This window comes from Ambystoma mexicanum, chromosome 11 (genome assembly GCF_040938575.1).
Source record: "Ambystoma mexicanum isolate Mex_15411 chromosome 11, UKY_AmexF1_1, whole genome shotgun sequence".
In the NCBI taxonomy this organism is placed as follows: domain Eukaryota; kingdom Metazoa; phylum Chordata; class Amphibia; order Caudata; family Ambystomatidae; genus Ambystoma; species Ambystoma mexicanum.
In genome coordinates, this window is record NC_090934.1 from 1,381,364,583 (window position 1) to 1,381,389,427 (window position 24,845).

General features: G+C 45.9%; 1 protein-coding gene across 2 annotated transcripts in view; it reads left to right on the forward strand.

Annotated features, from left to right (window-relative positions):
* PDE8A (phosphodiesterase 8A) overlaps positions 1 to 24,845 on the forward strand; it is a 1,868,130-nt gene that overhangs the window by 1,310,949 nt on the left and 532,336 nt on the right. For both annotated transcript variants that reach the window (XM_069624978.1, XM_069624977.1), the window contains exon 11: positions 7,016 to 7,058. In XM_069624978.1, the coding sequence (XP_069481079.1) occupies positions 7,016 to 7,058 (43 nt within the window). The remainder of the gene's footprint in view (positions 1 to 7,015; positions 7,059 to 24,845) is intronic.

Below are 24,845 nucleotides of genomic sequence, written 5' to 3' on the forward strand. Positions count from 1 at the left end.
TGTCACCCAAAGCCACACGTGGAACGTAACTTTTGTGCATATTGTTTAAATAAACAGAGGCCTTGGTGTAGGAGAGAAAAAGTGACGTTTGAGGAAAGAAACTCGAAGTGGTCATACCGTGGTAAGAGCAAAAGCTTTGCAGTTTCGAAAGTCTTCGACAGCGGAAGGAAAGTGAAAGGAGGCTTGAGTATGACGGAGGGAAGCCTATGACGGTGTGATTGAAGCTTGGGGAAGGAAACCCCCACACATTGTGATTGAAAGGTTTAAGTCCGGTGGAGGGAAACCTGTACTTAAAGTGTGGTAACCAGAAGGAAATTAACTTTTGCTGAACTGTATTACAAGCAAAAAGGTGACCTGGGCTGGAGTGAGATAAAGCTGAGAGGTCCAGAGGATAAACTAGTGACTTCTCATGGAAGGCCAAGTGGGCCTTGGTTCATGAAACAAACTGCATCCTTGTGTCCGAAGCCAGAGTGTGTCGCAAGCTCCAAGTTTGCCAACTTACCCCGTGCTACAAAACATGGGGAAGGGAGTTTACTCAGCCATACTGACATTTCTTTTTGAACACTGATTTTCCTTTTTGCATTGCACATTCCCTTTACACATTTATTGTATTAGAATTAGGGCAGGCATTTGGTTTATTAGTATAGGCCATTTTATTTTGACTAAGGACTGACTAGGACTGCATTTTCTTTTTGTTTTATGGTCGAGAAAACTCCCATCCTAGTTATAGGGCAAGATAGGAGTTTTCAAACTCCTTTTAAACCATCAATAAAGGTTTTGAAACTTGCAGCTCTTGTGACAGTGTCTACTTGTGATACCATGCCTCCCTCACATATTAGTTTGTTATTGTTTTAAACCTTCCACTTTTTTCTTTCTACTGGAATCTCACTTTTGAGCGCCAGGATACCCATGGGTCGTAGTGCGCTTTACAATAACATAGCATATCATACAGCATCTCTAGTGATGTCCAGGGTCGGACTGGGACAAGAAATAGGCCCAGTCACCCAAAAAAAGTGTCCCACCCCTTGCCTCACGACCCTTGACCTCTGATGACATCACCGGAAGTGATGTCATTTGACCCAACCCCAAAGTGACATGCCAGGAAGCCATGAAACACGACCTTTCACCCCTTGACAAAACAGCAAGTGGCATCAAATAGCATTCTTCCTAAGTACACAAAATTACTGTGAATCCAAGCAGACGTCCAAGGCCAAATGATAATATGTTTTTGTATAGCACTTACGCTTAAGCTCTTTTCTATAGAACAAATATGCATACAATATTACCCAACCTGTGTTGGTACTCATTTATCGACCTAACAAGGATGAAAGGCTTTTTGAAGAAAAAAAAGATAAAATTGGAATATTTTTTTTTTGTTGTTCACATTTTATGTTTCCAAAACGGCCCAGGCAAGGCCAGAAACCCGCCCCCACTCTCCAGGGATGATTTTGGCCCAGCCACGGGCCAAAAGGCAGAGGGGGCAATCCGACCCTGGTGATGCCTACTTTTAAAACTGTATTGACTAGCCTGAGTCGTGTTTGTGATGAAAAATATTATGAAGGGTATTACAATGGTTGATAGACAAGCTCTTTGCTTTGTGTGCAAGTGTGGACTTGGCTTTGCTCCCAACTTGCTAGGACAGCTGCAACTAAACGGCTATTGGCGATATCCCTCATTTAATGATGAAGGCACAATAGTGTCTGGGGGTTGGAAGGTGAAGTTCCCCAACCCCCACTACAAGTTAGCAAGACAAAATTAGTGACAATAAGTATGTCCTTGCACTTATTGCAAAACACAAACTGAAAAACCCTTTAGCGCACCATGGTAAAGTACTTTGTCCGGGTAGAACACGATCTAACAAAACTACAGGGACCCCATTTGTGAGCACCATAAATTGGGCCCCAATAGCCACCCAGATAAACAGCGTATTACTACAGCTAAGTATAGCAACATTGTAATCTTTTTAAGTGGTGTTCCCAAGCTTGCAAGAGGTTCTACGAGAATGTGTTTTGCTTATAAACAAAAGCATACATTGCCTCTCAATTATACACAATGATGTCGGAAAGGCAGAGTGTTCGTCTCATAAATTGAACCCAACTCAGCATGATATAAAGTTAGAATTAACTCTTCAGGAACTAGCTAAGGGATAGCTGTTGCTGTCGAGTTCAGGACCCTGCTGCCATCAGGGTATAGCATTTAAATTCACAGATTTCCAAAAATTGGATGCTTCGATGACCTCTGTACATTAGAACTAATGAACAGACACCTGATTTCACAGAATGGCAAGAGTACCTCTTTCCCTATTGGGGACTTGGTTGACATCTCAAACTCACACTTGGTTCATTTGGCTTAGACTCACCTATGTTCACACCTATGGTTGATGATCTTGGGTTTGAAAAGGGAAATCCGATGATATTGTCTTGGAATATCGCTAGCTTGGCAAGTAAGACTTTAGATCTGAACTGGCATGAGTTTGTCCAGAGGGCCATTATAATGTGCTTAAAGGAGTCTTTATTTAACTAGGTCTGTCACCTTTGCTAAACCTGCTGTTTGAAATCAGCAAGACGATCCCAGCGAGGGCTATGAAGCTGGGTCTCAGCATGTCAAAGAAGTCCTAGTAGATTTTTACGATCATTTGGTCCCCAGAATCTTACTACAAGATTAAAACTATTATTAATATGTCACATATATCTTAGAACTGCATGAGATCTACTCAATTTGCTTGAATGCTTACCTGAGAATTTGGCAGATATCTGTGCCATCAAAAATAACGCTCATATTGTACTCTGTCTGGACTATAATGTGCAGTGTGAGCCTTTGCTGGCCTTAACTGACATGTATGAGGATGAACAAAAGTCAGGGTGGTAACGGGGGGGGGGACTCAGATATTAAGTCTGTGCCCAAGCTTTTATTTGAATGTTATTTGTTTAGCTTGTGCTCTTTGTAATGTTGGTGTACGGCTTTGCAATGGCAGATTATCAGGAGATGTTCCAGCTAAGCCTCCCTTTAGGATCTCTGCAAAAGCCTGCATATTGACTACATTTTGGGAAATCTATTCAGCTGGAATTTGATAGATAGTTTGAACATAGTAACAAGATTAGATTGTGATCACAAGCCACTGATTTTAACTTTTAACTATAAAAATTATTTGGGGTAATTGGGACAACAAATATATTGCTAAGGGCCCTTCTTACATAGTAGTAATCACATCCTCCAACAAACGTTGCGTCCTTTGGTCTACCCCGGATAATGAGCGTGATATTCTGCTTCTCTATGAGGATTTTGTTTCTCTGCTCGAGGTGCTCTTCATATTATACGCATATGATAATTATTGAATTGATTTTTATCCTAGATTGATGCATGCAGCCAGTTTACATTTGACATGGGAATATCAAAATATTAGAGCAAAGGCTTCAATTGTGTTTGGGTAGTTCACTAACGACTTCAGAACCACGAAAAAGGAGATGCTTAAGGTAGTTACGAGGTGGCCAATACATAATACTAATGAGTTAACCATACTTCAAAAAAGGTTCTAGCATTTGGTAAATGTTAAGAAATTAGATATTAGACATGGTAAATGTGAGGCTCTGCAGGATGTTTTAACAATCAATAATCATCCTTTCTTATGGCACTTACTGATAAAGGCTTTAAGAACTTAAGCTGGCACACACAAAGCAAATATTTCTGGTTAAATCACTCTCCGGGCTTTGTGGCAGGTCAGAAGAAGGACACAGGCACGTTTGTTACATTTTAGCTGACTTTATTGCAAGAAATTAAAAGATGTTACACCTAACCAATCCCCAACCTCTAGGTTTTCCCTGCCTGACATACACTACTAGGGACATGCTCAGTGTTCGTTATGTCTCAAAGGAAAACAGTGATCTGCCCCAAATCTAATCTATTCTTTCCTTACCACTATTTAGAAGAACTCAGGCACAGGAGAATTAATCCCCTCACCTGTGTTCTGCTTCTTAGCAAAATCACTTTAATCAGTGATTCTTAGGTTGTTCTTAGCAACTACTTTTATAAGTTCATACAGTTCAAAAATAGGATTCTTCAGTTTTTCCATTGTGTCCTTGAAACCTTGCTTTTTCCTTTATGGTTCTTTCTGGAAACATGTTCAGCTCTTTCTCGTGGCTGGGCCAGTAAACAATATTTTCAAAGGTTTTCTTACTTTCTAATTGTCCACTCTCTTTTTCTGTCCTGAGGCAATTAGCAATACTTAAAAATGGTTTCTCCATTTCCTTATATTCTCCCCTATTACTGAGAGGCGTATTCAGGTTCCAGAATTGACCCTCACTTGATTTTCCACATTTCAATATTGCTGGGATGAGTATAATTATGCCAGTAATGATCCACACTTGGATTCCACTCTTCAGTATTACTGGGCCAAGTATGATTGTACCAGTAATGATTCACAGTTCATTGCCACTCTTCTTTATTACTGGGATGAGTATGATTGTGCCAGTAATGATTCACACTTGACTTCCTCTCTTCACAATAACTAGGAGAGGACTATTCATACATGTCTTATGTTAGTTATCCCTCCCAGGTCTCCCGCTGTCCCTGTTACCTTCTTGCCTTGGGGTTACCGTCACCGGGCCTGTCTGCAGGATGGGAAACTCCTCTCTCTAGGCCAGGTTGGCCTCGGGTTTCTCTCTGGTTCCCTTCCTCCCTCTGCATCTGTTCTGTGAAGGCAAAGTATCTGTGGTCTCAGCGTTGTTGTAGGACTGCACAGTCCACTGTAGTTCAATCATGCACCACTCAAGCAATCACTTCATTTTCATTGCGGTTCCCTTTCCCCAATGCTTCCTGCTCTCAGCTCTCCTCATGGTCGCTTCTCACACCAGCTGTCTGCCAGGTCGGCACGCAGGACATCCCAGGTTCTGTCAGCTCCTCCAACTACTCTGACAGCAGTTTCCCAGGCTTCTCTCACGAAAACACTGCTTTGAACCCCCCGGGTCTCTCATTCTCTTCCTTGGGCTCCTCCTGCTTTTTTTATGACGTGCAGATGGGGCTTCCCCAGCAGAGCCTCATAATCTTTCTCACTCTTGCTTGAGTATTTTGTATCACTCGAGCGTTCTTCTCAGTATTAGCAACATAGTCCTTTCTATCTGTTGCTTGAGTGTTCTGTATCACTCGAGTGCTCTTTTTTCGTCATAGCCAGTTTCTGATGCTTGAGTGCTTTGTATTATTCGAGCACTCTTCTTCACAGTATCTGATGAGTGCTCTTTGTTCCTCGAACACTCTTCTTCTTCACAGTTTTATCAAAACCTATTTCTTCATAGTGCACCAGCGGTTTTGTAGCACAGTAACTAACAATAGCTTGATCTTCTGAGTTTTTCTGAAGCTTAGATGTCACTGATGGTTTGTGAGTGAGTAACTCAGGGAGGTCCTCTTGCAGAACGGGAGTCCTTGCCCCCAAGAGGGGACTCTACTCCAGTGAGGTGCCGCTTACCTCTACTACTAAGGAGGGTATTATGGAGTGAGAAAACTTCCCTAGCCTCACAGGAACAGGCCCCCCCCGCCCTGGGGAAAAGTGACTGAATCCCGCAATTCGGCAATAGGTCCTAATTTATTGGAAAGTCTGATTTTTGCTGTGTCAATTTTACAATTTTAGCAGCACAGCAACCAGTTTTACCCCAACTTTCATTCATCAGGACAGAGCTTGTGCTATGAATGCAAAAAAGAGTGGGGCAAGGCCCCGGATCCAGCAATTCTTGCCTCTAATCATCCTTCACACACAGGCTGATACTGGAAGAACTAAATCAGGAAATAAAATAAGTGAGGTCAAAGTACTTTTTCTGGTAGTCCATGGGCATAATACATACGGTACAAAGCAATGAAAAAACAAAACAGTAATCAAAATATATGATTAGATGCACATTTACTTGAGATATATATCCTTTATGCGTTTCATCCACCAATTGTGGCCTATGGTGGCAACTAGGTGGCCGGATGTTCGAATGAAGTCCTGAATGAAGGGAGCGCCTTTAATAAGGTTTAGGGGCTACGATACCTTATACAAGGGTGTTTTTCGAAAAGGGTATGCAGAAATCCAGAAAGTTTGCAAGGAGGGGAAGAGGCATATAAAGCTGTGCTGGTGCACCACATTAGTGTGTTGATTAGGACGCACTGGTGGAAGAAGAGACGCTTCAGAGCAGATGACAAGAGTATGGGGTTTCACAGCCGAATCAGATGGGAAGTAAAGAAGGCCACAGAGATCCGAGTTATGGGCCAGAAAATACAGGCAGTGATGGGGGAAGGCAGGCACATATGGGAGTATGAATTACATGGATTATGGGGGATTGACGCCATTCATTCTGTGATTCTGACTAGCTGAAGTACAATTATTGACCAGGGACTTTCAATTCAGAATGTATGGTTTTTTGATGTATGTATTAATTCACTGCATGACCTCAGGCAATATTAGGCTGAAGAATTAATCGGTTAATCACTGCGCTTTTTGAGGTAATTCTCAACTTACTCTGTTTTATTTATTTTTGGTTTGTTCTTTGATAACGATAGGTGTTGTGTACAAATCTGCCAGGTGTTCCATATATCTTTCCCCAGTTTAAAATTCTGAGTTTGATTCACCAGTAGGTGAATAGTCTTGGCCTGAAGAGCAGACGATTGGTAATGTATGGCTACCTGCTGGTAGTTACTTTAGATTGAACCTTCTACACAATCCTCTTAATTGTGCTCCCTTCGCACATCTTCTGACTCCTTAGTGCCATGAATGGTGGAAATAATGCCTGGATGCTTAGGCACTAATGTATTTGTGCTGGGTCCCGAAGTGTAGGAGTTTCATATGTCTTTACATCTCAAAACTGGTATCTCACACGTAACATGTAAGACGAGTTCTCTTCCCAATGAGGAAGGACTGTGGTAATGAAGATAGCAATGAGATCACTAATATGTAATTATGAAAGCCATTAAATTAGAGGCAACAATTTTATATGATTTTGTAATAAAAATCACGTTTTAAAATTCCTTTACTGTTCTTAAATTTTAGGTGGAAAGCATATGTGAGCGCGTCCAGGCTGAATCCCAAACAGGTGCAGAGCTAATTTGTTTTTGTCATACGACTTCTTGCATGCTTTAGAAAATTCACATAGCTGATTGAAGAATGCACCCTATATATATACATATATGTGTAAATGTATATCTAACAATGTCTGTACTTTGGGGTCTGGGCATGCTCACACTGAGACCCGGCCTCTCCTCTTCTAAAGTTCTATGGAAACAAGAAGAGAGACCGCCCTAAGACCCAAATGGATGATAGACGTGACAGCCATTGTATCCTAACAGTTTAGTTTGGATGAGTGTTGTGAATAATGAAAATGAGCACCAAATCCAGTACGCATTATGTACTTAGTGATTCAAGCATTCAGCCTTTTATCACCAGCATATTAGTCAAACATAACAATATGTGGTCATTCTTCTATTCCCAATATGCTTTGATATCATATCATGAAAGTAGTCAGTAACCCTAGTTTCTCATGGGGCTATTTCATGAAGATATCACAGGAGTGTACCAGACTTAGAATGATAACCTTTCAGAAAATAATGTATTTGGTTGTTACAGGTTTTGATAATGCACTTTGCTTGTATCGTTCTTATTATGATTTCAATGGCATCCTCTCACAACACGTCTTCTCCGTCCTCCTACTCGATCTCTCTGTTGTCTGGGACACAGTAGATCATCCCCCTCTCCTTCAAACCCTCGCCTCCCTCAGCTTCAAGGACACTGCTCCTGACAAGGCTGCCTCTTACCTGTGTAACAGTCTTATGGAACGCCAACCCCCTTCTCATCTACCCCTTCCTAATGGGCATTCCCCAGGGATCAGCACTAGGTCCACTCATCTTAGACCTTTATAACCCTTCCCTGGGTGAACTCATCCAATCCTTTGGATTTGAATACCACCTCTTTGCTAATGGCAATCAAATTCTTTTCTTCTTTTTTTCACCCCACTATCTCAGAATGCATTCCTAGTTGTTTCACAACTATCCAACACTGGATGACTCTAGTCTACACTGCCTGATGCTAAGCTCACCCTTCCATCTCCGTTCTCTCTGAGCACCTCTCTCATCACCCAAAGCTTGCGACTTTGGTGACCTCTTTCTTCTTGGCCTTCGACTCCATCCATTTATTTCTGTCATGTCACCATGGCCAGCATCAACCTCCTAAATGTAAGACATATTTGTCCTGCCTTTGCCATCAAAGAGTGTGGCAAGTCAGACAAGAGGTCTTTGTTTCATAAAGCTTTTCATTTTCAACGGAAAGAAAACCTATTTCCCCAAGTCTAAATACGTCTTTGCCCTAGTCTCCAAAAGAAAAAATGAATGGTGCTTGTCAGGATGTCTTTACAACGAAGTCTGTCCTCTGTCACAACGCTAGACTACTCCAAGTCTGTTTCTCCTAACAAAAAGAAACAACATAAACTCTCCCAGAACCTGTGTGGAAAGGGACTTCATATCAGTCCTATGAGCCCTTGGCTGATTTCTTGGTTTCTTTGCAATTACAGTTGAAAGTTCCACATGAAAAATATGTCTATCGGGTTTTTATCCAAGCGATGTGCTTGGTTGTACAGTTTACAATTCAGAAGTATATTCTGCTTCCCTTCTCAGGGTTTTCTCTCTAGTACTCCACCGTAGGCTGTTGTGACTCTCAACCCTAGTCTGGGTACAATATTTTTTATCTCCTCCTGTGTGGTATTGTCTTTCACCCTCTCTTGGGTTCTCTGTGTTTCCACCCCTGTTTGGGGTGCTTTCTCTCTCTCCCAGGCATGGAAGTCTTTGTCATACCTGCCTCCCCATCCGGCTCCATTGCTACACCTACACGTTCCGGTTTCCCGGTGTCATCAGCTTTGAGAACGGCTAGACCGTTCTATACTCAGTGGAAGCTGTCCGGGAAACGCTATCGCTAAATTACTCATCACATGACCAGCGCAGTGACGTCTACGTGCGTACGCATGTCAGCTGACCCCATTTAAGGAAGCGGAAGCTTCACACATGCGCTTCTGATCGTTGTTTATGATCCTCGCGTTCCGGAGCTTGTCTGCTGTTTCTCGCAGACACCTGCCTTCCAAGGCATTTATATCGGAGATTTCTGCTACTGTTACCTTGCAGTTGCCGTACTCATCTAGGCACGGTTGCCTTCCTGCGTTCCGACGCAGTTTTCCCGCTACTCCAGTTCCTCCTCAAGCTCGGTCTCATCCGTGCTCTAGACGGCACTCCTCTGCTCTTCCTGACGGAGTCGCCGCACAGCCCTATTTCCAGGATACACCTTAAACCCGCTCTGCTTCTACCGATTTCAGACCCTGCAGAGTCCCGCTCTGCAGACTGCTCCATTTTAGACCTTGCAGAGGCCAACTCTGCATTCTACTCCGCTCCAGTCTACCAAGACTCAGCTCTACCTTACTTACCGAACTTCTACGGCTTGGGCATACCTTCCAGGATCAAGACTTTCCTCACATCTTCTACATGTGCACGGGACTGTGGACGCTCTCCTGCGTGTGCACCAACCCGTCTCTAGTGCGGCCCTCGTTTCGCTCGGGTCAGAACCCTCACTACCCTTCCCTTGCCGTTGTTTCCTTGGATTCTTTGGACTTCCTAGGACTTCCTTGGCTGCATCTACAGGTCAGTGCTTACAACATAGGTTCATATTTGTCCTACTTTGCAAATAGAATTCTAAATAGCTCCTCTTTTTCTACAGCTTGGTGAATCTTGGTCCACTCATGCCCTTCCCACTAATAGCTCTATCTGACTGTAGATCGTACTAGTCAGAGAGTGACATTAGTTAGAAGGTTCTCTTTTGATACGCTACGTCCTACCTCCGACGTTCCTGTTGGAAGAAGTCTTCGAGTGTATCCTTTTATTACTACCAGCCTGTATCCTTTACAAACCTTGCGTTATTCTCTGGTGTTCATTTTGTTTAATTGTCTTGAATCAAAGCTTAACAGAATCAGAAGCCATGTTTGAGGAGTCTGATCCTCTGTCTGTTCTCACCCAATTGGTGTCTGATTTAAGGCAAGAAATGATCACTGCTCAGGGCACCATCGTATGGACGTAATGCAAGACGCCATACATACTTCCTCACTAGGAAGGGTTGCCCCAGTTCCTGTTGCCTCTACCTCAGGCGCGTCTGTACCGCAAAGGGAAACTTTCCAGGTGTTGATGCCAACCCAGTTTCCTCTGGCTCCACCTGAAAGGTTTACTGGAGACCCAAAGAACTATCGCACGTTCGTTAACCAGTGTCGTCTCCAATTCTTGTGTAGACCCAATTCGTTTCCGGATTTGACAACCAAAGCGGCTTTCGTATTGTCGCATTTGGGGGGCACTGCTGCTGCATGGGCGAATCCATTGTTGGAAACCAATAGCCCTCTGCTATATGACTGCGATGAGCTGTTGTCAGCCATGAGCAGGGTTTTCGACATGAGGTATTCTACTCAGGCCACCGATTTAGAACTGTTGAATCTACAACAGGGTAGCCAAACTTTAGTGGCCTATCTGGCACGATTCAACCAGTTGACAGCAGAAACACAATGGCCAGACGATAAGAGGACTGCACTCTTCTATAAAGGACTGTCTGAGGAATTGAAAGACGCCTTGTCAACAGTCCCTGTTTTACCCTCAGCATACATGGAGTTGATCGATCTTGTTCTACAAATCGATGCTCGGAGAACCGCCAGAAAAGGCGAAAAGAAACCCTTCCTGTCCTCACCAAATCTTCCAGGAGTTTCTCAGCCCTCTTCTGGCGAACCTGAACCCATGCAAATAGGCGCTATTCGGGGCCGGTTATCCACCGCTGAGCGAGAAAACCGTCGCAAGAATAACCTATGCATGTACTGCGGTTCAGCGGAGCATTTACTGGTTGCTTGCCCTAAAAGGCCAACAAAAAGCCGGGAAACGCCAGAGCTCGGCAATAGTGGGAGTCCCTATGCCGGGTACCAAGACGGACTCCGCTTTGTCACTTACTGCTTCCATTTCCGTAGTAATGTCTTTATGCTTCAACGACACCACTGTTCAGACCCAAGCCATGATAGATTCCGGTGCAACGAACAGCTACATGGATATTGCTTTCGCCAGACTATCATCTATTCCTATGTCTACTAAACCGGTACCCGAGTCAGTTAAAACGGTCGATGGTTCTGCACTATCTTCTGGTCTGGTAACGGAGGAAACAATGCCTATAACGGTCACCTTACCTGATGGTCATACTGAAAAGATGGTATTTGACATAATTACGGCACCCCAATATCCAGTGATTCTGGGTCTATCTTGGCTGAAGCTACACAACCCTGTGATCGATTGGGTTACCGGTCATATCCAGTACCCTTCGGACCATTGTAATGAACACTGCTTTCTGGATTCCGGTGGGGTTCATAATACCCCTGTCTTGGCTTTTCTCGAAGGGTTGTCCAGGATAAATGCTATGGCATCACCTAAACCATTGATACCTCCGGAATATCGACAGTTTGCTGATGTGTTCGACAAAGGCAAGGCTGAGGTGTTGCCGCCGCATCGTCAATACGATTGTCCTATCGAATTGATTCCTGGAGCCAAAACACCTACCGGTCGGGTTTATTCCCTTACCAAACAGGAAGACGCTGTCCTGAGGGACTACATCAACAAAGCACTTCAGACTGGGTTTATTCGCCCGTCTCAGTCCCCGGCTGCTTCTCCTTTGTTTTTCGTCCCTAAAAAAGAAGGGGACTTAAGACCCTGCATTGACTACAGGGCTCTAAATGCCATAACGGTTAAAAACCAGTATCCCCTACCTTTGATTGACGTCCTGTTGGATCAGTTGGGCTCTTCAGTGGTTTTTTCTAAACTAGACTTGAGGGGTGCTTACAATCTTGTAAGGATTAGGGCAGGAGATGAGTGGAAGACCGCCTTCAAAACCCGACATGGTTTATATGAATACCTGGTCATGCCCTTCGGCCTGTGCAACGCCCCCGCAACTTTTCAGTTCTTTATGAACGATATATTCAGTGACTACATGGATCAGTTTGTGGTTATTTACCTGGATGACATTCTGATATACTCTACATCCTTACAGGAACACCTACAGCATGTATCCAAGGTACTTCAAAGACTAAGAGAGAACCATCTCTTTGTCAAGGCAGAGAAATGTGTCTTCCACTCACAGGACGTGGAATTCCTGGGGTATGATATTACCAATCATGGCGTCAGAATGAGTCGATCCAAGGTAAAAGCCATCTTGGACTGGCCGGTACCTGTTTCCAACAAATCCTTGCAGTCTTTTCTTGGATTTGCAAACTTTTATAGACGCTTTATCCACTCCTTCTCAAGAGTGGTGGCACCGCTTACCGCGCTAACCAGTCCTAAGGCTCCATTTCACTGGACCACAGAGGCTCAGAGGGCATTCGATCTGCTCAAAGAGGCTTTTACCACGGCTCCGATCCTGCAGCACCCGGATCCTGATCTGCCATACATCATCGAGGCGGATGCTTCTAATTTGGCCGTAGGTGCAATCCTTTCTCAGGTATGCAAAGATTCCGGGGTGGAACACCCAGTGGCGTTTTTTTCCCGCAAACTAGCCTCATACGAGAAGAACTACACGGTGACCGAGAAAGAATTGCTGGCCATCAAAGACGCGTTGCTCGCATGGCGTCACCATCTTCTTGGTGCAAAACACCCGGTGACTGTCTACTCCGATCACCGCAATCTACAGGCCATCAAAACCATGAAATGCCTTACTGCCCGCCAGGCCCGCTGGCACTCGTTTTTTGCCCAGTTTGACTTCCGCATCTCCTACAGACCCGCAAGAGACCATACCAAGGCCGACGCTTTATCCCGTCTGCACTCTGGGGAGGACGACTCAGACAGCACTAAACCGCTTCTCTTGGCAGACCATGTAGTCTGTGGTTGTTCTGTTCAACCTACATTAAAGAAGGATATACTAGAGTGGGTTAATCTTCATTCCCGGGAGATACATGACCTTCATCTCGATGTCAAAAGAGGTCTTCCGTTCATGAACGGACTCCTGTACTTACCGACAGAGGAAACGCGTACCAAGGCTTTGCATTGGGGTCACGATTCTCTGGTCGCAGCTCATCCGGGTCAAAGGAAAACGTTGGAACTTCTACGACGATGGTGCTGGTGGCCCAAGATGTCTAGAGATGTTGTGGATTACGTCTCCTCGTGTGCCCTATGTGCACAATGTAAAAAAACACCGAGTAAACCTATGGGATTGCTACGACCGTTACCGGTTCCTCACAGACCCTGGTTCATGGTTTCCATGGACTTTGTAGTCGAACTGCCTTCTGTCCAAGGTTACGACACGGTCTGGGTAGTAGTCGATTACTTCACTAAAATGGCCTTGTTCGTACCTACTCAAGGTATTCCTACTGCTAAAGATCTGGCCGATATGTTCCTGAAGCATGTCTTCCGGTTTTTTGGTTTGCCCTCGGTTATTATCACAGACAGGGGCTCGCAATTTGCCTCCCGATTCTGGAAAGCACTAACGTCTGCCCTACTCATGGAGGATCGCATGTCCAGTTCCTATCACCCTCAAACTGATGGGCAGACAGAACGGGCTAACGGTACCATGGAACAATACTTACGCTGTCTTTGTCTTCAATACCAGTCTTCTTGGTTTTTAATGTTGCCAGCAGCTGAGTTCGCCTACAATAACTCTTGCCATTCCTCCTCGGGTATGTCCCCGTTTTATGCTCTCTACGGACAACACCCGCGATCCATTCCGATGGATTTGGAACTGACCGACACGGTGCCTGGGGCGACTGACAGATTGAAAACCCTGGCCTCCCTTCATATCAGTCTGAGGGGGCATCTATTGAAGGCCCAAACCAGGGCTAAATTCTATGCTGACCGGCACCGTACGGCGGCCCCACGATACGCAACTGGTATGTCTGTCTGGTTGTCTACCAGGAATCTAAGGATCCCAGGGAAAAGAAAACTGCTGCCTCGTTTTATCGGGCCCTACAAGATCACACAGGTTATCAACCCTGTTGCTGTTCGGTTGGATCTGCCCGCACGCTGGCGGGTACACCCGGTGTTTCATGTGTCATTGGTCAAACCGTGTGCATCGAGAACCCGGTTGCCTGTCCGACCTTTGGCGGTTTCTGTGAAAGGCACCAATGAATATGAGGTTCGTGCTATTCTAGGTATGAGAATGCGATCCGGAAGTCCTCACTATCTCATTGATTGGAAAGGCTACGGTCCGGAAGATCGGTCCTGGGAGCCTTTGTCGAATATCCATGCCCCTGTGTTGTTGCGTCGCTTCCATGCGGCGAGAGGGGTGGGGCGTTCTTTGGGGGATGGCACTGTCATACCTGCCTCCCCATCCGGCTCCATTGCTACACCTACACGTTCCGGTTTCCCGGTGTCATCAGCTTTGAGAACGGCTAGACCGTTCTATACTCAGTGGAAGCTGTCCGGGAAACGCTATCGCTAAATTACTCATCACATGACCAGCGCAGTGACGTCTACGTGCGTACGCATGTCAGCTGACCCCATTTAAGGAAGCGGAAGCTTCACACATGCGCTTCTGATCGTTGTTTATGATCCTCGCGTTCCGGAGCTTGTCTGCTGTTTCTCGCAGACACCTGCCTTCCAAGGCATTTATATCGGAGATTTCTGCTACTGTTACCTTGCAGTTGCCGTACTCATCTAGGCACGGTTGCCTTCCTGCGTTCCGACGCAGTTTTCCCGCTACTCCAGTTCCTCCTCAAGCTCGGTCTCATCCGTGCTCTAGACGGCACTCCTCTGCTCTTCCTGACGGAGTCGCCGCACAGCCCTATTTCCAGGATACACCTTAAACCCGCTCTGCTTCTACCGATTTCAGACCCTGCAGAGTCCCGCTCTGCAGACTGCTCCATTTTAGACCTTGCAGAGGCCAACTCTGCATTCTACTCCGCTCCAGTCTACCAAGACTCAGCTCTACCTTACTTACCGAACTTCTACGGCTTGGGCATACCTTCCAGGATCAAGACTTTCCTCACATCTTCTACATGTGCACGGGACTGTGGACGCTCTCCTGCGTGTGCACCAACCCGTCTCTAGTGCGGCCCTCGTTTCGCTCGGGTCAGAACCCTCACTACCCTTCCCTTGCCGTTGTTTCCTTGGATTCTTTGGACTTCCTAGGACTTCCTTGGCTGCATCTACAGGTCAGTGCTTACAACATAGGTTCATATTTGTCCTACTTTGCAAATAGAATTCTAAATAGCTCCTCTTTTTCTACAGCTTGGTGAATCTTGGTCCACTCATGCCCTTCCCACTAATAGCTCTATCTGACTGTAGATCGTACTAGTCAGAGAGTGACATTAGTTAGAAGGTTCTCTTTTGATACGCTACGTCCTACCTCCGACGTTCCTGTTGGAAGAAGTCTTCGAGTGTATCCTTTTATTACTACCAGCCTGTATCCTTTACAAACCTTGCGTTATTCTCTGGTGTTCATTTTGTTTAATTGTCTTGAATCAAAGCTTAACAGTCTTTCACACATCGGCGTGGTGTCTTTTCTCTCTCAGCCCAGCATCAGGCTCTGTCTCTCATTCTGGCATGGGGTTCTCTGTCCATCAGCCTGAAGTGGGGCTCTCTCGCTCTCAGCCCGGTTTGAGGCTCTCTCTCACCTCGGCTTGTGGGTCTTTCTCACCCCACCTTGAGGATCTTTCTCTCTCACCTCAGCTCATAGGTCTTTCTTTCTCACCCTGGCCTGGGGTCCTTTACTCACACCCGCTTGAGGCTCTTTGGGTCTCTCTCAGCTGAGCGTGGGTCTCTCTCTCTCTCTCTCTGTCTATCTGTCTCTGTCTGTCTCTCTCTCTCTCTCTTTCTCTCTCTCTCTCTCTCTCTCTCTCCGGCTTGCATGTCATTCTCTTTTACCCCATCTTGGGGTTCTTTCCTCACACCCGTTGTGGGCTCTTGCTTTCACATCCCGGCTAGGGGCTCTTTCCTTATGCCAGATTTGGGGCTCTTTCTCTTAGCCCGGTGTGGGGCTCTTTCTCTCTCACACTGGCTTGGAGGTCCTTCTCACCCCTACTTGGGGCTCTTTCCTCACCTCACCTCAGTTTGGGACTCTTTCTCTCTAACCCCAGCTTTGGACTTTTTCCCTCGCCATCCTCCTTCCGGTTCCCTGGAAACACCTTGGTTGATGTGGCAGTGTTCCTCTGGGGACGGGTCCACCAGTCTCGATTCAAAACCATGGCTCAGGTCGCTCCCTGCTTCTTCTCCTTGTTTTAGTTTCGTTCAATGAGTCCTCAGCATCTTTTGTTGCAGACGCAGGTTGTCCACCATTGGAATTGTCGGTTCCCTTCTTCGGGAGTGACCCAGTCTCCCGGTCTGAGAGCTGTGTAGGGGAAGGCAGCGTTATGCGGGACATGAAGAAGCTGTGCTCTGCACAACATCACCGTGGGCCGGTCTCTGGACTCTGCCTTCCAGGGGGATATCTCTCCATTGCTGCTCTGTCTGTGGGAACACTTTCCTCCCTCTGGTTGCTCTCATACAAATCCTTTAAACTCCTGGATGTCACAAGATTGGACAATCTCCTGTTGCTGCAAGTCTAATGCCTGTGTTATCATCAAGGGGTCCTAAAGCATAATCGCCATGTCTATAGGAACTTGTAACTTGCGTCCTCTTTGATTCCCATATAACCAACAAATAAATGGGACTTCTCACGTAAGTCACCTCCAGTGGTTTCTACTTGCCATGTCCCCTAGAAGGTGTTAGATAGTGGGCTTACCTTCCTATTCCCAAAGGGGATGTTTCCCTTGGGGAGAAGGGACAAACTCCTTGTATTCATCATAACAGCTAGAACTCTGACCTCTTTTTCAGGAAACCTGACTACTGCTCTAGCCTACTCCCAGCCTCCCTCTCCACTCTTTCTCCCCTCTGAACAAAGTCGTCATCTTCACCACATAAATGCCCTATATCCTTTTCAAAACCTCCCTCACCTCTACCTACAGACTCCTTGCTGGATGACTAACTTTGTACAATCACTTCCTCTTCGAATTCCTACTCCTTGTTCTCAAATCTGTCAATGGCATACCGCCCAATACCTTATTGACTTAATCTCTTTAGTCTACTGCTTGTTCTTATAGAGGTCCTCAGCTCTCCTCCTACTTCTTGTCCCCTGCCGCTCGTGCCTCCTCCATCTCTTTTTTCTGCTTTCCCTCTCCACTGGAACCCCCTTCCTCTAACCATCAAAAACAGCCCAAATGTGGAAATCTTCATACTCCTTTATCCCACCCCCTTTCCTCCATACTTGTGGGGACATTCCGTTCTTCGGGACGGGACTGGAGCACTTTTATTAAAAAGCATCAACATTTTTTATTTTTGTCCTCCTTTTACTTTTACACAGGGCCACCGCATGTGGCCGTAACCCCGCCCTCTTGAGCTCCGGCACGCACATCGCCCTTCAGTCCTTTTCTCCATGTGGTCGGGGCTGGATGCACTAGCATTTCCGGGAATTTGTCTCTTTGTTCCCTTTGTTAGTCCTTCCTGCTCCAGTTCCACAGTCATCTAGTCCTCCATCTATGCCGGAGCATCTGGGATTTGTGTCCTGTTCTTCATGCAAACGTTGTTTCGCGAGGGCGATCCCTACTCTTTGCTTGGAGTGTCTATGCCCGGAGTATCGCTGGGATTCGTGCTTCTATTGTGATTCCCTCTCCGCCCGGGCACTCAATCGTCTACTTCGGTGGGAGGAAGTGGGTCAGCATGTTCCTCCACGACATTTCCAGCTTTTCATCGACGAAATGAAGAAACGCCTGGTAAGTTCTTTACTTTTTATAAACCCCATACCGGGCTACACCTCAACAAGAGGATTGACGCTCGGTACAAGCTCCACGCCTCTGAGGAGATAGCCTTATTGGCTTGTCCGCTCCCTTCATCAGACGCCAAAGTGTTGGCACAGGATCTACTGGAAGCAAGGAATTGTTTCATTCTTCTACAGGCGAGGAACTCACAAAGACTAAAGCGATTTCCCAAACTGCCAAATCTTTATCGGTCCTGGCGAAAGCTCCCAGCTGAGGCCCCTTATACACAGAGGTCAGGGCCTTCCATTACCGGCTCTGCCGAGGAACTTCCACTAGAGGCTAATTCTGGGGCAATCCCTAACGTGTCGAGTAAACACCCTAGATCTGCCAGTATTGGCTCTGCCGAGGTTCCTTGTTTTAAGGCTGAGTAGACTATTGCCTCACTTGCTCCTGTGACGCAGTTTGCCCCAGTCGTTGACAAAACGGCGGCCCAACCGCCACATACAGTGGCGGCCATTTTGAATATCTCCCTTACGGCAACAGTGTAGTTCATGTTCGCACGGACAATTCGGTGGCAATGTTTTACATCAACAAACAGGACCGCATCAAGTCCTCTCTCCTTGTGGATCCTGCCATACAAATTTGGGACTGGGCCATCCAGCACAATGTTTGGCCCCAGGCTGTACACTTCCCGGGTCACATCAATGTGGCCGCAGATTCACTCAGTTGCCATTCGGCAGCAGTTACGAGTGGGAGATGAACAGCAATGTCCTCTCCAACATTTTCCATCAATGGGGCACTACAGAGCTGGACCTCTTTGCAACTTCTTAAAACAAGAAACGGCCTCTTTATGCGTCATGGGACGGGCTCGGATCGTCCTCCCTGGGTGACACCCTCGAGATCTTGTGGGACAGCATGAAAGCTTATGCTTTTCTTTCATTGCCTCTGTTCCATCGATCGCTCTGCAAGCTCAGGAGCACATGAAACTGCACTCTTCTGTTTAAGGCTCCTTGGTGGCCAGCCAGTTTCTGGTTTTCGGAACCACAGCATCTGTTGGAAGTTCCCCGATCAGATTGCCGCAGATTCCCAACCTGTTCACCAGAACATTCACCAGATGTGGCACTCCTCCCCACAATCGTTCAGCTTGGCGGCCTGGTGCCTGAGTTCAGATCGCTAACACAGTTTGATCTCTCTGAAGACAACGTGCGCATAATCCAAGCGGCCAGGAAGCCTTCTACGAGGGCTCATTACAGGAGCAAATGGCTCCGGTTTTGCCATTGGTGTTGCTTAACAGCTCGATCGCAGGCAAGCTTCGGTCGACACCGTTCTATCTTTTGTGTCTCATCTGGCCGTTTCTAGCATCCATGTTCTGTTATGCAGAACTTACTTATCCGCTATTGCGGCCTACCTCTCCACGGACAGCTGTTCCTTTTTATTGACTAATCCAGTCATCAAAAATCATTTTGCAGGTCTCTTCATCTCTTCTCGCCGGGGCGTTATGCCATAAGCCGATTGAACCCGTGGCCACTACCGATCCTCGGTACCTTTCTTGGAAGGTTGCCATTCTGATGGCTATAACATCGGCGAGGCGAGTTAGTGAGCTCCAAGCTCTTTCCGTGGAACATCTGTTCCTTACTTTCCACAGGGATAAGGTTGTGCTTCGCACTCATCCTTCCTTCCTATCTAAGGTGGTTACCGATTTTCATTTGAACCACTCAGTCTCCTTACCTGTCTTCTTTCCTGGCCCGGCATCTGATGCTGAGAGAGTTTCATTCAATTTGAACATCAGGCGATCCCTGAAGTTTTACCTCGATAGAACGGGTGAACCCAGAAGCTCCTCATAACTCTTTCTCACATTCGGAGACCTGAAGGGGAAACCAGCTTCCAAAGCAACTATTCCCCTCTGGATTGCCTCATGTTTTTCAGAAGCCCATAGCATTCAAGGCCTTCAACCACCAAAGAGCATCCATGCACATCTGGTCTGTGGCAAAGCGACTGCTGTTGCCTTCCAAAAGTATGTCCCTTGGGAGTCCATCGCCAAAGCGGCTTTGTGGGCCTCCCCATCGGCTTTACCTGAGCTCCAGGGCTAATGCCCAATTCGGCCAGGCTGTTCTTCAGAACTTATTCCATTCCAGTAAAGGGGTTTTCCATCCACCCGTACTATATATGGTGTGCGCTTGGGAATCTCCCACAAGTATGGAGGAAGGGGGACGGGACGTAGGAGTATAACTAGTTCATAGTCACCTTTCCTACATACGACCGCCGTCCTCTCTAATAAGTATCCTCTATTATTGCTTAAATGGTCTCAGACCTGGCAATAGAAAAAAGTATGGAGGAAAGGGGACTATGGACAAGGAGTAAGGTAGTCACTTAAAACCTGACTCAAACACCCCATGCTACCTAGGGTCTCTCACCCCCGACCGCTTCCCAACTGACACCCCAACATTATGTCAGTCAGGAATTGAAACATGTAAACATGTCAATATGTATGTGTTGCTTAAATATAGATAATGGTGCAACTCTGTGCCATCAATGAATTGATCATGTTGCAATCATTAGCAAACACCTTTTTTGCATATGAAAAATATATTTAATCAATGTGGAAATATATTCACAAATAGTGAGGAAAAACACAGAAACAAACACAAAGTCAAAACCAAATTCATCAAAACAACTGAAAACATAAAACAATACACACATTCTGTCCAGATAACATACATATATGAGAAACAATTAATTGTGTGAGGAATCTTATGAAGAATGTTTGCAAGTGGATTTAATAAATTATAACTTATGAAATTCACTTTAATACATTGTTCATAAGGTTTCTCATATATGTATGATATCCCAGACAGAGTGGGATATGTTTGTCTTTTCTCAAGTTTCTCCTGGTGCCCTCTATGCTTTCTTCCTGGAACTGGATGTTATAGTATTACTGTGCACTGCATGTTTGTTTTATTTATGTCTGCCCAATATTAATATAATTGGTCTTGATTCCTTGTTCATTGAACCCCACCATCACCAGGCGTGTTCACAACCCACTAATCACAGCACATCGTAAAAGCACCCCCGCACAAGACTGCCTCTGTCTTCAGATACTTTATCCTATGTAACATTTTTCTGAATAAATATAGAAAATGTGCGGTTTTCATTAGAAATAAACATTGTACACTTTTAAAAAAGAAATTTCAGAATGTTGGTACAATTTTAAATGTATTTTGCAATGGCTTCTTTTGCAAAGAACGCAACCCTCAACCCCCAAGATATCCGTGTTTTTTCTCGGGTGGTAATGCTATCTGCACCGGCTGGGGAGGCCCTAAGAAAAGCATACTGAACAACGCGATCCCCACACTAAGAGAAAAGAAGTATAGACCACGTGTGGTAGAGAGAAAGAGAGTAGAGTCATAAAAAGAGCATGGAGAGAGAGAAACGCAGAAAGGGACAGGGGGAGGGAGAGATGTTTGCATATGATTTGCCAGGTACAGCACACCCTTAGTATCAGTATTTTAGCACATGTGATTGCATGTAGCAGCTACAGCAGGTCTTATTTCCTGTGGTATTTATATTTACTCTAACTGTTCCTGGCATAACATACACCATAATAGCATATCTTAAAGGTCAATATCTGTCCGTAATTCATAGGGTCACTTCTCTTCCTCTTCTTAAAGATCATAATTATCACAGATCACTTCTAGGAAGGGGGCGTAGGTCCCTGTGACTTATTAATGGTCATTGAAAAAGCGAAACGTATCCTGACTCGAGTGAGTGGTATGCGCGATATAAAAACACTAAGTTCCGTCGATCACATGGGCCTCCATGATGTGTCGTTGTAGATACGTAATTGTCAACCTTGTTCCATTGCAGAGTCCCCGTAATGGGATAAGATTGCATAGTAGCATAATTACAGCACCTACTTTCAGTTTTAGCTTTTGAGGAAGCATTCGTCCCACAGTGTTTCGGTCTTTAGTGACTGCAACTTTGAGCGAGTAATTAACTGTTTATTGACACTGGAGCTGCTGTGCCCTGTGTGAAGAGAAGTGGGGGGGGGATAATTTCTGAATATTTGCGATAGTGGAAGGTGAAGGTGACCGTGTAGAACCATGCTCATTCTGTTTGTTGAAATTGTAGCTGTTGTTGAAGTGGGTGCACAAAAATGTTCCTACTAAGCTTTGTCATTTGGATCATGCAAGTGCAGTAGCAAGAAGTGCGGAGGAGAGGGGAGGGGGTATGTGCCGGTCAGGGCAGAAATGGCCCATGGGTTATGCGAGTGCCAAGGGGAGCCAGATGGACAAGTGCCAGAGGTATGCACAGGGGAAAGAAGGCCCACGTGCTAAGTGGAAGGGCTCAAGGAGTGCAGGCCATATCAGGCTTGTGCAGGGGGAGGGAGCCCGGAGGGGCAAGTGCAGGTTACGGGCAGGTAGGGATCAGGGGAGACCAAGTGCATGGGTAGTCTGTTCAAGGAGGGCCTGGGGCCCTGTAGGTATCTGAAGGAACCAAGCAGCCGGTCAAAAATAGGCAGAGGGGAACATTAGCAGGGGAGAGGGAAGGAGGAAGAGAAAAGGGCGGGTCTTGATTGGGAAGCTTCCGTAACTTAAGGCGATCCAGCTCAAGGCTGGGAGGGGCAGGGAGGCCATTCCAGAGGAAGGTACCTGCGGAGGAGAGAGATCTATCCACCACCCTCTGCTTGGAAAAGCGTCTGATCTGTAGCGAGTTAGCGCTAGAAGACCAAAGGGCTCTAGCAGTGAGGTATTTATGGAGAGAGAGTTGGATGTGGTGGGGTCCCAGGCCCCAGAAAGCCTTGTGGATGATGCAGAGGGTCTTGAGCTTGATCCTCGCAGCAACCGGAGCCAGTGGAGAGATTTTAGGGCTGGAGAGATGTGGTCCGTGGGCGTGAGGCCAAGGATAAGTCTTGCAGTCCTATTCTGGATTAGTTAAAGGGGGTGAAGGGAGGAGTTAGGCAGTTTGTGGAAGAGGCTGTAGTTCAGCCTGGAGAGGACCAGAGCGCTAGAGACATTGAGTTTCTTGGGGAAGGTGAGGAAAGGGAGAATGCCTTTGAGGAGGTGCAGCTGAAAGTGGGCGTTCTTGGCAAGGTCCGTGATGTGAGGAGAGAAGGAGAGTGAGGAGTGAAAGATGACGCAAAGGTTTTTTGCCTCACAGGCGGGCGAGGGGAGAGGGCCCATGGAGGGCAGACAGAGTGTAGGAAGGAAGGAGGGTGCTGGGGTACCAATGAGATGGATCTCAGTCTTACTGGCATTAAGGCAGTGATCATTAGCAGTGCACATGCCTGAATAGCAGAAAGACAGTCAGGAATGAGAGAGGAAGAAGAGGAGGCAGTGGAGGGAATCGTGAAGGAGTGCTGCATGTTGTGGAGGTTAGGATAGAAGATGGAGATCAAATGGGCTAGAAAGGCAAGGTAGATGTTGAAAAGTCATGGAGAGAGGATAAAGCTCTGAGGGACACCAGAGGTGGAGAGTGAGATGGAGGAGAGAAAAGGGCCCAATTGATCCTGGGAAAGTCGTCAGAGAGAAAGCAGGTCTACCAGTCCAGAGCCAGGTCCATGATGCCAAGGGTATCACAGAGCAAATGTATTAGGGTGGCATGATTGACTGTATCAAAGGCAGAGGAAAGGTCAATAAGGATGAGAACAGAAAGAGAGTTGGAATCGAGATTACAGAGCAAGTCTTCACGTGTGTTCAGGAGTGCAGTTTCCATACCTCTGGCTGCTCTGACGCCAGACTGGTGATCTTGGAGACAACCAACAGATTCAGTGTTTGGGCCTGGTAAGGGCAACCACATGGCATATTCTGAACACAGGCATTTCTAACGGTTCAGCGTCTCCTTTTAACACCATCTCGGGAGATATATGGGCCACCCACTTCTCTAGAGTGTTTGCCTGCCCATCTATACAACCAGTCATGGCATCTAATCTAGGCGATGGGCCTTGGGCAGTTGAAATGTCGCATGACGACATAGTATCAGCAATTAAGATGCTAAAGAATTCTCATGCTGCCGGACCCGATCTGATCAGTAATGTAATGCTTAAGAAGAACCCAATAGAGTGGGCTCACTTCATTGAAAGTCTGTTTGTGTGCATTGCCCACTCTAAACAACGTCCAGAGTCGTGGTTAGCAGCTATTGTGGTCCCCATCCATAAGAAGGGCAGTTGGGACAATCCTGAGAATTATCGTCCCATCGCCCTGCTTGAGTCAATCGGTAAAATCTTTGGTTCCCATCTGCGATTGAATCTGGTAAATTGGGCGCAAGCAGTTAACATTTTAGATGTACGTCAAACTGGCTTCTCAAAAGGTGCGGGTGTCAATGTTAATCTTTTGATACTCACTGTCTTAAAATTCGAAGCACAGAAAGCCAGAAGCAAAATCCACCTAGCATTCATTGATATGAAGAAGACCTTCGATTGCATAAATCGAGGTTGGCTTTGTGTCAAACTAAGAAAGTGGAATTGCCCGGCAAACATTCTTGACCCAATAATGGCGCTGCATTCAAATACTTTGATTCAAGTACGACTAAATAAAAGTGGAGAACTGTCAGACCCTATATCAACAGCTAGGGGTGTTAAGCAGGGGTGTCCCCTTGCTGCTGACCTATTCAAATTATTTTTGGCAGACTTACCTGTTTATCCTGACCAGGTGCACTGCTTTTCTTCCAAAATAAATCAAATCCCTGTAAGATGTATTGTTTATGCTGACGATCTGATCCTGGTAGACAGAACCCAAATTCGTCTCCAACGTCTATTTGTCTGCTTAGATGACTATTTGGCTATCAATGAACTTACAATTAATACAGAAAAAACAAAAATCGTGTCCATAGGGGATGTCACCAGCAAAAGAGACGGGGCCTTTAAGTGGGCTGTTGGTGAACAGATTTTGGCTTCTGTTACCTCCATAAGATATCTGGGAGTTCAGTTCAACAACTCCATCTGTGAAAATCACTGGGTGAAAGAATTGAAATTGAAGTTGACAAGGCTTGCACTTCAAGCTGCAAAGATAAACAAATGTTATGGCAAATTCTCCTTATCACCCGTCTTGATGTTTTATATGCAAAAGGTAATTCCGTTAATAACTTTTGGAGCTAAAGTCAGCTGGAACATCA